Source organism: Mobula hypostoma, chromosome 10 (genome assembly GCF_963921235.1).
Source record: "Mobula hypostoma chromosome 10, sMobHyp1.1, whole genome shotgun sequence".
Classification (NCBI taxonomy): Eukaryota; Metazoa; Chordata; class Chondrichthyes; order Myliobatiformes; family Myliobatidae; genus Mobula; species Mobula hypostoma.
The window spans coordinates 111680474-111695719 of NC_086106.1; the positions used below are offsets into that span (position 1 = coordinate 111680474).

Consider the following 15246-nt stretch of genomic DNA (forward strand, 5'->3'; position numbering starts at 1 on the left):
GAAAACCAGATTTCCTTCAGTGTGAGGGAAGACCAACAGAGGGGAGCTTGATCCAATCAAGTTGCCAGAGGGAGGAGTCCTTCATCTTAATTGACAGTGGAAGGTGTTACACCACTTCTGCTGCTCTAACCCACTCTTAAAAGTTAGTTATTAGCCTCGATAGGAAACTCATGTTCATCATGTAGTCACTGCCACTCTGTACCTGCCACTCCTTGTCCTTATTATTCTGGTGCCTGATTTCATATTCCAAACATCTCGCTGTTCCCATTGGAGCATCCCATTCCAGGAGGAGACCATTGTTTTCTGTAGTATTCACTATCAGGTTTGCAGGTGGAAAGGGTTGCACTGAAATGTAGCAAAGAATTTTAGTCCTGTTAGAAAAGGAGCTTAATCCAAGATTATCACAGTGGAGCTTCTTCAGAAGAATTTGGGCATCAGTTCAAATTCAATCCAAAGATTGGATATTGCAATTTCCTCATCTGTAGGATATGGAAGAAAATTTGCTACATTATTAAATATCTAGACACATTGGTTACAGATCTGTAGACATATTTGATTGCATACTGTCCAGATGATATGAATTAATCTGAAATAAAAAGCTGGAGTCAACAATGGTGATCATGAAACGTTCAAAAGATAAAAGATTAGCTTTATTTGTCACCTGTACAACGAACACAAAGTGAAATGTGTACTTTTCATCAAATCAAATCAGCGAGGATTGTTCTGGGCAGCCTGCAAGTGTCACCGTGATTCTGGTGCCAAGCTAGCATGCCCACAGCTCACTAACCCTAACCATATGTCTCTGGAATGTGGGAGGAAAGCAGAGCACCTGGAGAAAACCCAAACAGCCACAGAGAGAATGTACAAACTCTTACAGACAGTGGAGGAAATTATATGTGGGTTGTTTGCCCTCTAAAGTGTTATGTTGAGCAGTACTCTACCATCCCACCTGAAACTTTCAAACTAAATGCTGGTCCTTCTTTGATCAGAGATTTAAAACTCAAAATTAACTTGCCTAAGACATCTCTTTGAAGCTTTTTCACAAAGATTCATTTCTTCATCTGATTATTAAATTATGTGTAACTATTAGTTCATCATTTATATTGAATTATTTTCTTACTAAATAAATAACAGACTTACTTTTTGAATGTAAATTACTGGTTTTAACGCCATGGTCATTGCTGGGGTCAGACCCAGTGCAGCAATTCAGAGTCACAATAACAAATCAGAAACCATTGATAAAATTAAGAGAATTGGGTAGAATCAAGTTAACTGGCAAATCAGCCAAATATTGAAATCCAAACCAGCAAAAACTCTAGTTTTGCAACTGAGCTCACCATTGATTATTTGAGGATAGATTGCCTTAAAATTCAGAGCAAACCATTACATAATAGAATGCTATCAGCAGAAATTAATGTGATGACATGCAAGTCAACAACATCTATGATCACCTTTGAAGATTTATGTGTAATATGCCCAATTAACTCAATCTACGATATCTTTAACAGCACCATGCCCTACAAGAATAATACTGCCAGGACCTAAGTACTTTACAGAAACCCATCAGTTAATTTATATTGACATCACTGGCTCCAAGTGTTATACTAGTTCTGAGTTCTCTCAGCTTTAATCTGAGCTGGAACTTTTTTTTTGACACACTTCTTCAGTCACTGAACATTAATATAAATAAATAGAATAATCTTCTCCAAAGTCAACTTCTTGTGTGATTTTGGCTTTACCAATCTCAGCCAGTGCTTTGTTAACAAATACTCTTACCTTGGTCCTGGAGCTGAAACGTTTTGGTTTTTGTTGTAATGTTTCCTGAATCACTGGATCCATTTATGAAAATGTGAAAGTCTTTGAATTGTATAATGCCATCGGCCGAGAAATTGCATCCAAAGTTATAGCCACCCTGCTGAATGTAGTTCCTACATTCCTGTGGTTGTTGTGAGAAATACCTGCAAAGAAAAGCAAGTAGCCATATTTTCTGTTATGAGTGGGAAATTAAACATTATAAAAGTTATACTTATGAAATGATAAAAAGAAAGAAAGATAGTCTAAAAATTCATACACATAGTACTGTTTTTTTTAATCAGTGCTACTTGTTTGAAAAACAAGTATTTTCTGAATGGAACTTGATAAGATAAATTCCATGTTGAATCATCACCACTTTGAAGCATTAACTGAAAGCATCTGATCATGATCTATTCCATATTGATAATGAGAATTCAGCATCTGATTATCTGATAACATTCTGAAGAAATTGATTAATCTGAAACACAAGAGTTCCTGCAGATGCATCTTCTTCAGCCATTCACCTTTTCCACTGATCACCTCGCAGCTCTCACATCATCTCCTCTCCCTCACCCATCTACCTTCCCCCTCGCCTGGTTTCACCAATCACCTTCTGGCTTGTACTCCTTCCCCTGGCCCCACTTGCTTATTCTGACTTCTTCCCCCCTCCTTTCACAGTCCTGAGGAAAGGTTTCATCCCGAAACATTAGCTCTTTCTGCTGCTCCATAGATGCAACCTGACCGGCTGAGTTTCTCCAGCATTTTGTATGTGTTACTATGGGTTAATCTCAGTTGTGATGCAAGGTTTCAACCTGAAATGTTGAAAATGTTTTATTCTTCACAGACGCTGCTTGGCTTACTGAGTTTCTGTGGCACAATATTGTTGCTCCAGATTCCAGTGCCTTCAGTCTCTTCAAATTCAAGTTCAAGTTTAATTATTATTCAACAATACATGAATATAGCCAAATGAAACAGCGTTCCGTCAGGACCAAGTACCAAACACATTACTAACTGCACAAAGCACAAATAGCAAATATAGTTATGATTTCAGAAAAAAACATACAGCCACAAAGAAAAACAAATATAGACCAAGTCCCTGAGTGGCATGACTGTAGATTGTCCTGGTCCAGCTTGTTCATCCTCTGGGTGAACACTGGAGGGCAGGATCAACAGGAGTGACCAGCTCTCTACCCTGCAAGGATTCTAGTGTGTACCACAGAGACTCTCGCAGACTGCCTCGGCATCTTGTCTCCTATTCAGCTGCAACTGGTGTCACCGTGGCAACGCAGCTCCCCTGCCATTGCTTTCGCCAATGAACCAGTGAACCGGACATGCGGCATTGTGAATTACCAATGTCCATCGGGGTCTTGATACCAATAAAAAACATTCAAGGCAATCACTCGCTATCTTTATTGGACCGCGTATCTTCTCAGCACCATGGCGACAACACAACAACTGTATGCAATAAATCCAGCTCCATCATTATTGAGCAACTCACTGATGGGATAGTACTGCAGCACTTGCATTAATACCATCCACACTAACTTGCGATTGTAAAAAAGACGTAAGGGACAAACAAATGCACCTTTGATTGGGCCCAGTTTGGCCAATGTGTCCAAGCACAGCATCATCTTTCCGGATTTTTGGATCAAGATTAATCTGTACTTTGTGATTTGGGATCTTTTCAAGGACAGTTAAAATGGCTTCGTCAAATTGGCATTCCTGATTTGAATTTTTGGAAGAGATAATTTAGTATGTTGATGAGGATATTGCAGTTGGCGGAGTCTATGTGGGCTTTAGTAAGGTCCTGCATGGGAGGAACCTATCTAATCCAGGGCAATTTAGTGCATTGAATTTAAAATGAGTTGGGTGATAGGGGATAAGGGGTTGTCTTTGCAATTGAAAGCCTGTGACCCATGGTTGATCAAGAAGGTCAATGCTGGAGCACTTACTTACCAAGTACTTTACCAATCTGGACAACATTACCCGCAGCACCAGGGGTCTGAACATGCTGGACCACTGCTATACTACGATAAAGAATGCCTACCGTTCCATGCCTAGAGTGGATTTCGGGAAATCTGATCCCTTGGCTGTCCTCTTCCTAGCAACATGCCTTTTTATGCTTGCCTTGACCATAGAGGAAACTTCACAAACTAACTTCCACAGGCCCCAATGACCCTGTTACTTCACACTCTGTGGCTGATGTGAAAGAATCCTTCAGGAGGTTGAACCCACGGAAAGCATCTGGCCCAGACAGGGTACTTAGCCGAGTACTGAAGACCTGAGCTGATCAGCTGGCTGGAGTGTTCACCAATATCTTTAACTTCTCGCTTTGGCTGTCTAGAAGGCTTGACAGCTGCTTCAAGAAGGCTTGAATTATACTGGCGTCTAAGAAGAATGTGGAAGCTTGCCTGAAGTGACTATAGCACTTACATCCACAGTGATGAAGTGCTTTGAGAGGTTGATGATGAAATATGTCAACTCCTGCCTGAGAAGTGACTTTGATCTGCTCCAATTATCCTACCATCACAACAAGGCAACAGCAGGTGCCATTTCATTGGCTCTTCACTCAACCATGGAACATCTGGACAGTGAACATGCATACATCAGGATGCTGTTCATTGACTCCAGATCAGCATTCAATACCATCATCCCCTCCAAACTAACCAATAAGCTCCAAGACCTTGGCCTCTATACCCCTTTGAGCAGATGGATTCTCGATTTCCTCACTTGCAGACATCAATCAGTTTGGATTTACAAAAAAATCCCCTCCACAATCTCATCAGTTTGGGTGCATCACAAGGGTGTGTGCTTAGCCCCCTACTCTACTTGATTTACACTTATGACCGTGAGGCTAATTACGGCTCCAATTCCACATTTAAGTTTGGTGACGACACCATTCTCATTGACTGAATCAAAGGTGGTGAAGAATCAGCATATAGGAGGAAGATTGAAAATCTGGCTGAATGGTGCCACAACAACATCATCTCATTCAGTTCGACAAGGCCAAGAAGCTGATGATTGACTTCAGGAGGAGGAAACCGGAGGTCCATGAGCCAGTCCTCATCAGATGATCAGAGGTGGAGAGGGTCAGCAACTTTAAGTTCCTCAGTGTTATCACTTCCGAGGATTTGTCCTGGGTCCAACAAATAGCTGTTATAAAGAAAGCATGCCAGCACCTCCACTACCATAGAAGTTTGCAAAGATTTGGCATGTTATCCATAACTTTGATAAACTTCTATAGATGTGTAGTGGAGAGTATATTGACTGATTGCATCACAGCCTGGTATGGAAACACTAATGCTCCTGAATGGAAAAGCCTACAAAACGTAGTGGATACTGCCCTTCCAACATTGAGCACATCTACATGGAGTGCCATTGCAGGAAAGCAGCATCCAGCATCAAGGACCGCACCATCCAGGCCATGCTCCCTTCTTGCTGCTCCCATCAGGAAGCAGGTACAAGAGCCTCAGGACCCACACCACTCGGTTGAGTAACAGTTATTAGCCCTCAACCTTCATGCTGTTGAACCAGTGGGGATAACTTCACTAGCCCCATCACTGAACTGATCCCACAACCTACGGACTCACTTTCACCTTCATCTCATGTCCATGACCTTTATTGCTGATTGATTCATTGATTGATTGAATGATTGACTTATTTTTTTTGTATTTGCACAGTTTGTTTTCTTTGCACATTGGCTGTTTGTCCTGTTGGGTGTGATCTTTCATTGATTCTATTGTTTCTTCTTTTTACTGTGAATACCTTCAAGAAAACGAATCTCAGAAGCCTGAAGGCACATATTCAGTGATTCAGGAACAGCTTCTTCCCCTCCGCCATCCAACTCCTAATGGACATTGAACCCACGAACACTACCTCACTTTTTTAACATATATTATTTCTGTTTTTGCATGATTTTAATCTACTCAATATACATATACTGTAATTGATTGATTGATCTATTCATCTTCTCCTATATTATGCATTGTATTGAACTGCTGCTGCTCAGTTAACAAATTTCATGACACATGTTGGTGATAATAAACTTGATTCTGATTCTGAAAGTACATATATGTAATTTCAAAATAAATTTACTTTGAACTTTGAAATTGTGGAAAAGTTACCTCTCAGCCTCCTGTTCGACATCTCCCTATATCTATAGTCCCCCAGACCAGGCAATATCTTGGTGAATCTCCACTGTATCCATGCCATTCCCATAGGGTGGCAACCATACTGTACACAGCACTCCAAATTCAGTCAATAAGACAACGAGACCTGACGACACAGGTGCAGAGTTAGGCCACTCGGCCCATTGAGCCTGTTCCGCCTTTCCATCATTGTTCATTTATTATCCCTCTCGACCTCATTCTCTTGCATTCTCCCCTTAATCTTTGACACCCTGACTAATCAACAACCTGTCAATCTCCGCTTTAAATATATTCAATGACCTAGCCTCCATAGTCGACTGTGGCAATGAATTCCACAGATTCCTCACCCGCTGGTTGAATAAACTCCTCCTAATTTCTGTTCTATATGGATAACCCTCTCCTCTATGGTTGTGCCCTTTCATCCTAGACTCACCCACGATAGGAAATATCCTCTCTACATCCTCTCTATCTAGGCCTTTCAATATATGCTAGGTTGCAAAGAGATCCCACTCATTCTGCTAAATTCCGGTGAGTACAGGCCCAGAGCAATCAAATGCTCCTATACATTAACCCTTTCCTTCCTGGGATCATTCTCATGAACCTGCTCTAGTCCTCTCCAATGCCAACACATCATTTTTTAGATAGGGGGCCCAAAACTGCTGACAATATTCCATGTGCGGTCTCGCCAATGCCTTATAAAGCCTCAGCATCATATTCTTGCTCTTATATTCTAGTCTGCTTGAAATGAATCCTAACATTGTATTTGCCTTCCTTGCCATTCATTGAAACAACCAAGTTAACCTCTAGGTAATCCTGTACATGCACTCTCATTTCCCTTTCCAGCTTTTTAATTATCTCTCTACTTCAAAAATAGTGTATGCCTTTATTCCTTTTACCAAAGTGCTTGACCATACTCTTCCCTACACTATATTGCGTCTGCCGCCTGAGCAACTCTTCTATCTATGGTAGTATCTTTACCGTAATACCATAACTCTTCTCTTATTAAGCAATCTCACTTCCAAGTAAACAACATCTACTGACTCTCTTTTGCTAATCTGCTTGTAATTTCCTCAAATAATTCCAACAGATTTGTCAGGCAAGATTTACCCTTAGGGAAACCATGCTGACTTTGGCCTACCTTATCATGTACTTCCAAGTACCCTGAAGCCTCATCCTTAATAATGAACATCATCCCAAACACTGAAGTCAGGCTAACTTGCCTATAATGTCTTTTCTTCTGCCTCCATCCCTTCTTACAGAGTACACTGACATTTACAATTACCAGTTCTCCAGAACCATTCCAGAATCATTACTAATGACTCCGCAATCTCTTCAGCCATCTCTTTCAAAACCCTGGAGTGTAGTCTAGGGGACCTATCTACCACAGTGAAGACTGAGACAAAATATTTATTGAGTTCATCCATTATTTCTTTGTCCCCAATTACTACTTCTCCAGCATCATTTTTTTGCAGTTTAATGTTCATTCTCATCTCACTTATTTTCTTTTTATATATGAAAGAACTTTTGGTATCCTCTTTTGTATTTTGGCTAAATTACCTTCATATTTCATATTTTTCTCCTTATGTACTTTAGTTGTCTTCTGTTGATTTTTAAAAGTGTCCGAATCTTTTAACTTCCCACTAATATTTGCTCTATGATATGCCCTCTCATTTGCTTTTATTCTATCTTTGACTTCCCTTGTCAGCTACGGGTGCCTCATCCTTCCTTTATAATACTTCTTCGTCTTTGGGATGTATTCATCCTGCCCCTTCAGCATTGGCCCCAGAAACTCCAGCTACTGCTGTTCTGCCGTCATCCAACCAAGTTTGGCCAGCTCCTCTCTCATGCTTGTGTAGTTCCCCTTATTCCACTGTAATACTGATACATCTAACTTTATCTTCTCCCTCTCAAACTACAGGGTAAATTCTATCATATTATAATCACTGTCTCCTAAGGGTTCCTTTACCTTAAGCTCCCTAATCAAATCTGGTTCATTACACAACACCCAGTCCAGAATTGTCTTTCCCCTAGTGGGCTCAACCACATGCTGCTCTAAAAATCCATCTCAAAGACATTCAACAAATTCCCTCTCTTGGAATTTAGCAGCAATCAGACAAACCAGAGTATTGTAAATTTTCAACATAATGTCCCGGATCTTTATATTCTATGCCCTGATCTACAAGAGCACACATGCCCTATGCCTTTTCACCACTCTGCTGTCTGTATTGACACTTCAGAGAATAATGGATTGAACGTCAAGGTCTTTCAGTTCATCTGGATTCTTCAGTGTTGCCAGTTACTGTACGTGTCCTAACCCACTTCACTTCTCAAAATGCATCAGCTCATACTTGTTGGGTTTAAAGTCGATCTGCCAACGCCACATCCAGCTCTCCCTCTGGTCTGAATCCTGCTGTAGCATTCCTCGCTGTCCACAACACCATCAACTTTGTGTCAAAGGCAGACTTGCCAATCATACTTCCTGCATTCACATCCAAGTTATCAATGCCTCCCATGTGAGAATGTGGGAGAATGTGGTTAAAAAACAAAAAAGTTAAGCTCCTAGAGTATATTGATGAACAGAGGGACTTTGGTGGTGGATGTCCATAGATTTTTGAAAGTGGCTGCACAGGAAGATAAAGTTGTGAGGAAGGCATATGGTTTGCTGGCCTTCATTAATACAAGATTAGGGGGTTATGTTCCAAATTTATAAAACCTTGCTCTGACCTCAGCTGGAGTACCAGATATATTTCTGGTCACCCCACATAGGAAGGATGTGACCATGCTGGAGATGGGACAGAGGAGATTAACCAGGATTTTGCCTGGGATGGACCAATTTATTCATGAGGGGAGTCTAGACAAACTAGGCCTGTTTTAACTGGAGTGGAGGAGTTTAATGGGGTACATGATTCAGGTACAGTGGATTCCAGTTACTTGGGCCATTAGCTAATTGGGGCAGCCACTTATTTGGATCAACTCTTAAAGAACAAAAAGAAATCAAAACAATAGTCAGGGTTCCCTTCATTAATTTGGAACACTATGCCGCTTAATTGGGATAGGATACTGTTGCTGAACAGTTTCTATCTGTCATCAGTTACATTCGTTTGTCTTAAAAAGCAGTGATTTTTGTCACTGATAGTTGGCAAGATATAGGCAGTAATATAATTCAGAAGCATTCAGGTTTTAAGATGTCAGGAACAGCTGGGAGTGAAAATAATTTCACCACTTCAACAAGTTAGGCACTAGAAGAATTTGAAGGTATGGACAAACATCTTGAATGTCACAATGAAAAGTAAGATTTTGAGAATGCAATAATCAATAGCATTCTATGAAGGCAGTCCTAGGTGGCTACACTGATTTTGTTCATTTGGTGGTGGTTGTACAAACCCAATGATGACAGGAAAACCTGTGCAGGAGAGTTTTTAAAGTGGAAAAGCTGCTGCACTGGGGCAGTTCCACTCTCTTGACTTTAGAAGTCCGGGTCCAGTGCTATGAGTAGATTCACCACTGGGATCTTCCTTGGTTGCAGAGGTTGACCATAAACTCTCTCTGTGTCACGTCATGCCCTTTGCTCTCCGTGGGGCATTGCAGAACTGCCTTCTTGGCTGTTAGATCACATTGTAGATCTCATCTGCTCTGTCTATTGGAGCGAACTTCATTTACAAAAAGTCATAAGAACATAACAGCATACACTGGATGAATTCCCCCCACTAAAACTATTAGGAACTAATGCATAGTTTTATAGTAGTGTAGAGGTATTGATAGTCTTCTAACTTGCTCTGTATTTCATTTAAATATATAAATTTTTACTCAGGTAAATGGTAGTTTGTCTTTTTTATACCTTTTAAACTATTTCCATGAAACTTCAGCTAATTGGGGCAGCCACTTTATTGGGCCAAAATAACTGATCCCAATATGTCCCAATTAACTGGAATCCACTGAAATTAACATTATGAACGGTATAGAAAGGACAGACTGCAGGAATATTTTCCCCTTTTGGAGGTGGATAAGACATACATTTGTGTCAGAGATTTAGAGGGGATTTGAGAGGACGCTTTTTTACCAAGAGTGATGAACACCTAGGACATACTACGAGGGAGAGTGGTGGAAGCAGAGCCACTAACAGCACTAAGGAGGTGTCAAGATGCGTGTTTGAATTGCTTGGGCACTAAAAGCCCTGGGCTAAATGCTGAAAGGTGGGATTAATACAGATGGGTGATCATTGGTCAGCATGGACCTGTTGAGTTGAGCAGCCTATTTCCAACCTCTATGAATCTAATACTCTCATATAATTCTTATTTGTGACTTGGTTCTTGGCATAAATACTCCTCGAGGTCTATGGAAAAGTAATCCTGACCTTATACAAAATAGTACTAGATGTTCAATCCAAAATAATGGGTCCTTTGTGATGTTTGAAGTGGCTACATCAGGAATTCTCATTGTGTCTATTTTACTTGTGAACAGAATAGTTTATAGGGAATTAGATGGCCTTGTGGGATTAATGGGATTGGTCTGATAATTTCCATGGACTTGATGGGAAGAATGGCCTCCTTCTACAACAGAAAGAAATATGAAATATGAGAATAGGAAATATATGGATCATTGTGGATTGAATACTCATGCTCGGGCTGGGTTCCTTAAGGGTTAATTTGTAGGTTGAATTGGTGGTGAGGAAGGCAAATACAACGTTAGCATTATTTTCAAGAGGACTAGAATATGAAAGCAAGGATGTAATGCTGAGGCTTAATTAAGCACTGGTGAAGCCTCACTTGGAGTATTGTGAGCAGTTTTGAGCCCTTTATCTAAGAAAGGATGTGCTGACATAGAAGAATGTTCAAAGGAGGTTCATGAAAATGATTCCAGGATTGAAAGAGTTGTCATATGAAGAGATTCTAGTGTCTTTAGGCCTGTATTCACTGGAATGAGGAAGAACTGCTTTTCCCAGAGAGTGGTGAATTTGTGGAATTCTCTGCCCAATGAAGCAGTGGAGGCTGCCTCAGTAGATATATTTAAGACAAGGTTGGATAGATTTTTGCATAGTAGGGGGAATTAAGGGTTATGGGGAAAAGGCAGGTAGGTGGAGATGAGTCCATGGCTAGATCAGTCATAATCTTATTGAATGGCAGAGCAGGCTTGGTGGGCCAGGTGGCCTGCTCCTGCTCCTATTTCTTACATTCCTATCTTCTTATGTCCTTATGGGGAGTATAAGACCAGAAGACACAGCTTCAGATAGAGGGACGTCCCTTTAGAATGGAGATGAGGAGGAATTTCTTTAGCCAGACAGTGGTGAACTTGTCAAATTCATTGCCACAGGTGTCTGTGGAGGCTGAGTCATCGGGTGAATTTAAGGTGGAGGTTGATAGGTTCTTGGTTAGTCAGTTATGAGGAGAAGGCTGGAGAATGGGGTTGCGAAGGAAATGGATCAGTCATGATGAAATGGCAGAGCAGACTCGATGGGCCAAATGGCCTAATTCTGCTATATCTTATGGTCTTCTGATAAGTAGCACGTAGCCAAGCACACAGCTGGTAGAGCTGCAGATCTAGAGTTACAATGATCCAGGTGCTGTGTGTGTGCAGTTTGTATATTCTCCTTTTGGCTTTCCCCAAGATGCTCCCATTTCCTCCATCAGCCTCAAAGATGTGCAGCCTGGTACCATAGTTGACTTCTCTTAAGGTGCAGCCAGTGAGTAGGAGAACGATAGAATTTGGGGGGAGTTGATGGGAAAATGGGGAGAATAAAATAGGATCTGTGTAGGTGTTATGTCAATGGATGTTTGACTTGATGTATCAAATATGTGTTTCCATGATATATGGATCTATGACTCTGTGCCACAGTTTCTCAGGACAAGAGAGGAGGTTGAACGGAAACAATTCTGGAGTGGAGCATTAGCATCTTAATTAGGATTCAGAGATGTAACATTATTATTGGTTATTTCATCCTAAATGAATCCTAAATGCCAAATCCAGCTCGAACTGTATCATCAAGTTTGCAGATAATACGACAGTGGTTGTCCTCATCGGTGACAACGATGGGTCAGCATAGAGAAAGGAGGTAGGGAAGCTTGTCAAATGGTGTGGGAACAATGACCTGAGTTTCAAAGTAGAGAAGACAAAAGTGATGATTGTGGACTTCAGTGAGGCTCAGGCCAGCTCTCTCCAATGCAATCAATGGCTCTACTGTGGAGAGAGTGAAGAGCACAAAGCTCCTTCACGTGTACATAAGAGATGATCACACCTGGACCCACAACACCTCCTCATTAGTCAAGAAGGTGCAATTTCTGAGGCGAGTGAGGTGTGCAAAGCTCCTCGCCCCTATTCTAACAACTTTCCACAGGAGCACCTCGAGAGTGTCCTGTCTGGCTGCATCATTGTGTGGTACAAAAACTGCAAGGCATCAGAACGCAAGATCCTAGAGAGGTTAGTACAAACAAGAGGATTATCAGGGTGTATCCTTCCCACTATTTGTGCCATTTACCAGGAGTGTTGTATTGTTGAGGATCAGTACCCCTTATCGCTCAATCTCCTCGACCCACTACCATCAGGCAGAAACTACAGATGCATCGAGCCTAGGACTGCCAGACTGGGCAACAGCTTAGTCCCTCAGGCTGTGAGACTAACGAATACCCTGCCACCACTAAGGTCTGGTCAATAGGACAGTGAGCTGTTTACTGTTTAGCTGTGCTGTGGACTTCTCGTGCATTTTTAATGATATTTTATTAATTTATTTGTGGTGCTATTTTGTTTTATGTGCTTGTGTGTTATATGTTTTGTGGCTGCACCGTGCTCCGGAGGAACATTGTTTTGTTTGGTTGTGTGTGTATATATATATATCAGGACAACACAGTAACGTAGTGGTTCGCATGCAGCTTTATAGTGCCAGAGAATGAGATTCTATTCCCTCTGCTGTCTGTAAGGAGCTGGAATGCTTTCCCCATGACCATGACAGTCTTCGCTGGGTGCTCTGGTTTCCACCCACATTCCAAAGCAGAACAGGTTAGTAAGTTGTGGGAATGCTGTGTTCGCACCGGAAGCATGGCGACATTGCGGAAGGGTCCTCACATGTGCTGGTCGTTGACGCTAATGATGTATTTCATTATATATTTCAATGTACTGTACATGTGAGAAATAAAGTTATTAAAGCTAATCTTTAAACCTGCTGGTGTAGTGGCATTAGCACTGGACTTGGAGACGACTGGTCCCGGGTTCTAATCAGGTTGGTTCCTTGCACGCTTTCCATCCGTGCTGGGTTGAGCATCGAGCTAGCAACTCGGCCTCATAATAGACAGATAAATGCTAAAGAAACGGCAAGGTTGTCACCCAATGCACCAGGAAAGGAATAACTTCAACTTTAAAAGTTGAAGAAATTAAATTCAACTGTCTCTAAGTAAATAAATAAATAAAAATATTTGTTAGTTATGGTAACCATAGAATTAGTTCGCAATCGTCATCATGATTATGTGCCATGTGACATGACATGGCCAATCATGGCCTTCCATGACCGTGGTTGATCCTGGCAAATTTTTCTACGGAAGTCGCTTGCTCTGGGCAGTGTCTTCACAAGATGGGTGACCCCAGTCAGTATCAATGTATTTCAGAGATTATCTGCCTGGCGAGTAGAGGCATAACATGACTTGTGATCTGCACCAGCTGCTCATACGACCATCCACCACTTGCTCCCATGGCTTCATGTGACCCCGATTGTGGGGGCTAAGCAGGTGCTACACCTTGGCCAGAGGTAACCTGCAGGCCAGCGGAGGGAAGGAGTGCCTTACACCTCCCTTGGTGGAGATGTATCTCCACCCTTCCACCTCGTTCACCATAGACCTTGTGATTCCAGACATTGCAATAAGGCTGATTCTTGTCTGTCCTCTGAACTCTAAGGAATGGGTGATAAATGCTGTTTCTCTTGGTGTTGTCCACCTTTTATGAATTAATCATTTTAACAAGATTAATATATGGAATTCTAAATCATTGTGGAGAGCAAAACTGGGCTAATTACTAAGATATACTTGTGTAGGAGGTGAGATAGTTCCAGTTGATCAAATGTGATTAATACTGAGCAAGAGAAATCACTCTATCATGAAAGGTTGCTTCTTAAACTGCATGGAAATCACCTTTAGTTGGTATTAAGGAAGATTTATTCCATACCAAATCTGTCCTTTAGTTGTTGTCTAAATCTTCTGTGCTCTGCCGTGAAAGGAGCTCTATAAATTACATCAAAGTTTGCACTGTACCTTATCTAAGAATACCTAATACTTGACAAAAATGAAAATATTTTTAATAATCCAAATTTTTCTCACAATGTGGCATCAAAACAGTTATAGAGAATTATTACAACATTGAAATAGATACCTTGCCCCACATGTTTCACGCCTTTAATTCATTTCCTCCCACCATATTTCATTTTGCGTCAGCCATGCATTAGGTGGTTTAATTAGTTGCACTCTACTTCTGACTCATGGAGTTGAGGGTTTAAGACCATGCTCCTGTTCAAGATACTGGCAATATCAGCATTTCCTTTGCGAATCCTTTAACTGAGTGACTTGCTCAGTCATCTTGGAGGGCATGAGAACGTCAGAAACAGAAGCAGTATTAGACCATACAGTCTATTATCACTGCTCCAACATTCAGTAGGACTGTGACTGCACCACACCCATAAGACTATAAGACAAGGGAGCAGAATTAGGCCATTTGGTCCATCAAGTCTGCTCCGCCATTCAATCATGGCTGATCCTTTTTTCCCCTCCTCAACCCACTCCCCAGCCTTCTCCCCGTAAACTTTGATGCCGTGTCCAATGAGGAACCTATCAAGCTCTGCCTTAAATACACCCAGTGAGCTGGCCTCCACAGCTGCCGGTGGTTACAAATTCCACAAATTCACCACCCTCTGGCTAAAGAAATTTCTCCGCATCTTTGTTTTAAATGGACAAATTTCTATCCTGAGGCTGTGCCCTCTTGTCCTGGACTCCCCCACCACAGGAAACATCCTTTCCACATCTACTCTGTCTAGGCCTTTCAATATTCTAAAGGTTTCAATGAGATACCACCTCATCCTTCTAAATTCCAATGAGTACAGACCCAGAGCCATCAAATGTTCCTCGTATGATAACCCTTTCATTCCCAGAATCGTTCTCTGATCCCTCTCCAATACCACTATCTAAGAATACCTAATCAATGTTCCTCATTCTCCTTTGGCTTGGGAATTCTAAGGATTCTCTACATCTGGGTGAAAGAATTCCTTTTCATCTCTGTCCTGGCTGGTCAAATTCTTATTCTGACATGTATCCATTAGTTCTAAACATCTCAG

At 41.4% G+C, this 15246-nt stretch overlaps 1 protein-coding gene and 1 long non-coding RNA gene across 5 annotated transcripts in view; one reads left to right on the forward strand and one right to left on the reverse strand.

The window, feature by feature from the left end:
* The window catches only part of LOC134353119 (uncharacterized), a 47377-nt gene that overhangs the window by 21832 nt on the left and 10299 nt on the right, over positions 1-15246 (forward strand). The window lies entirely within an intron of this gene.
* Positions 1-15246, reverse strand: part of LOC134353118 (cytokine receptor common subunit gamma-like) — a 55367-nt gene that overhangs the window by 21693 nt on the left and 18428 nt on the right. For all 4 annotated transcript variants that reach the window (XM_063061046.1, XM_063061047.1, XM_063061048.1 and 1 more), the window contains exons 3-4: positions 1777-1958; positions 203-345 (exon numbers count right to left, since the gene is read on the reverse strand). In XM_063061046.1, the coding sequence (XP_062917116.1) occupies positions 203-345; positions 1777-1958 (325 nt within the window). The remainder of the gene's footprint in view (positions 1-202; positions 346-1776; positions 1959-15246) is intronic.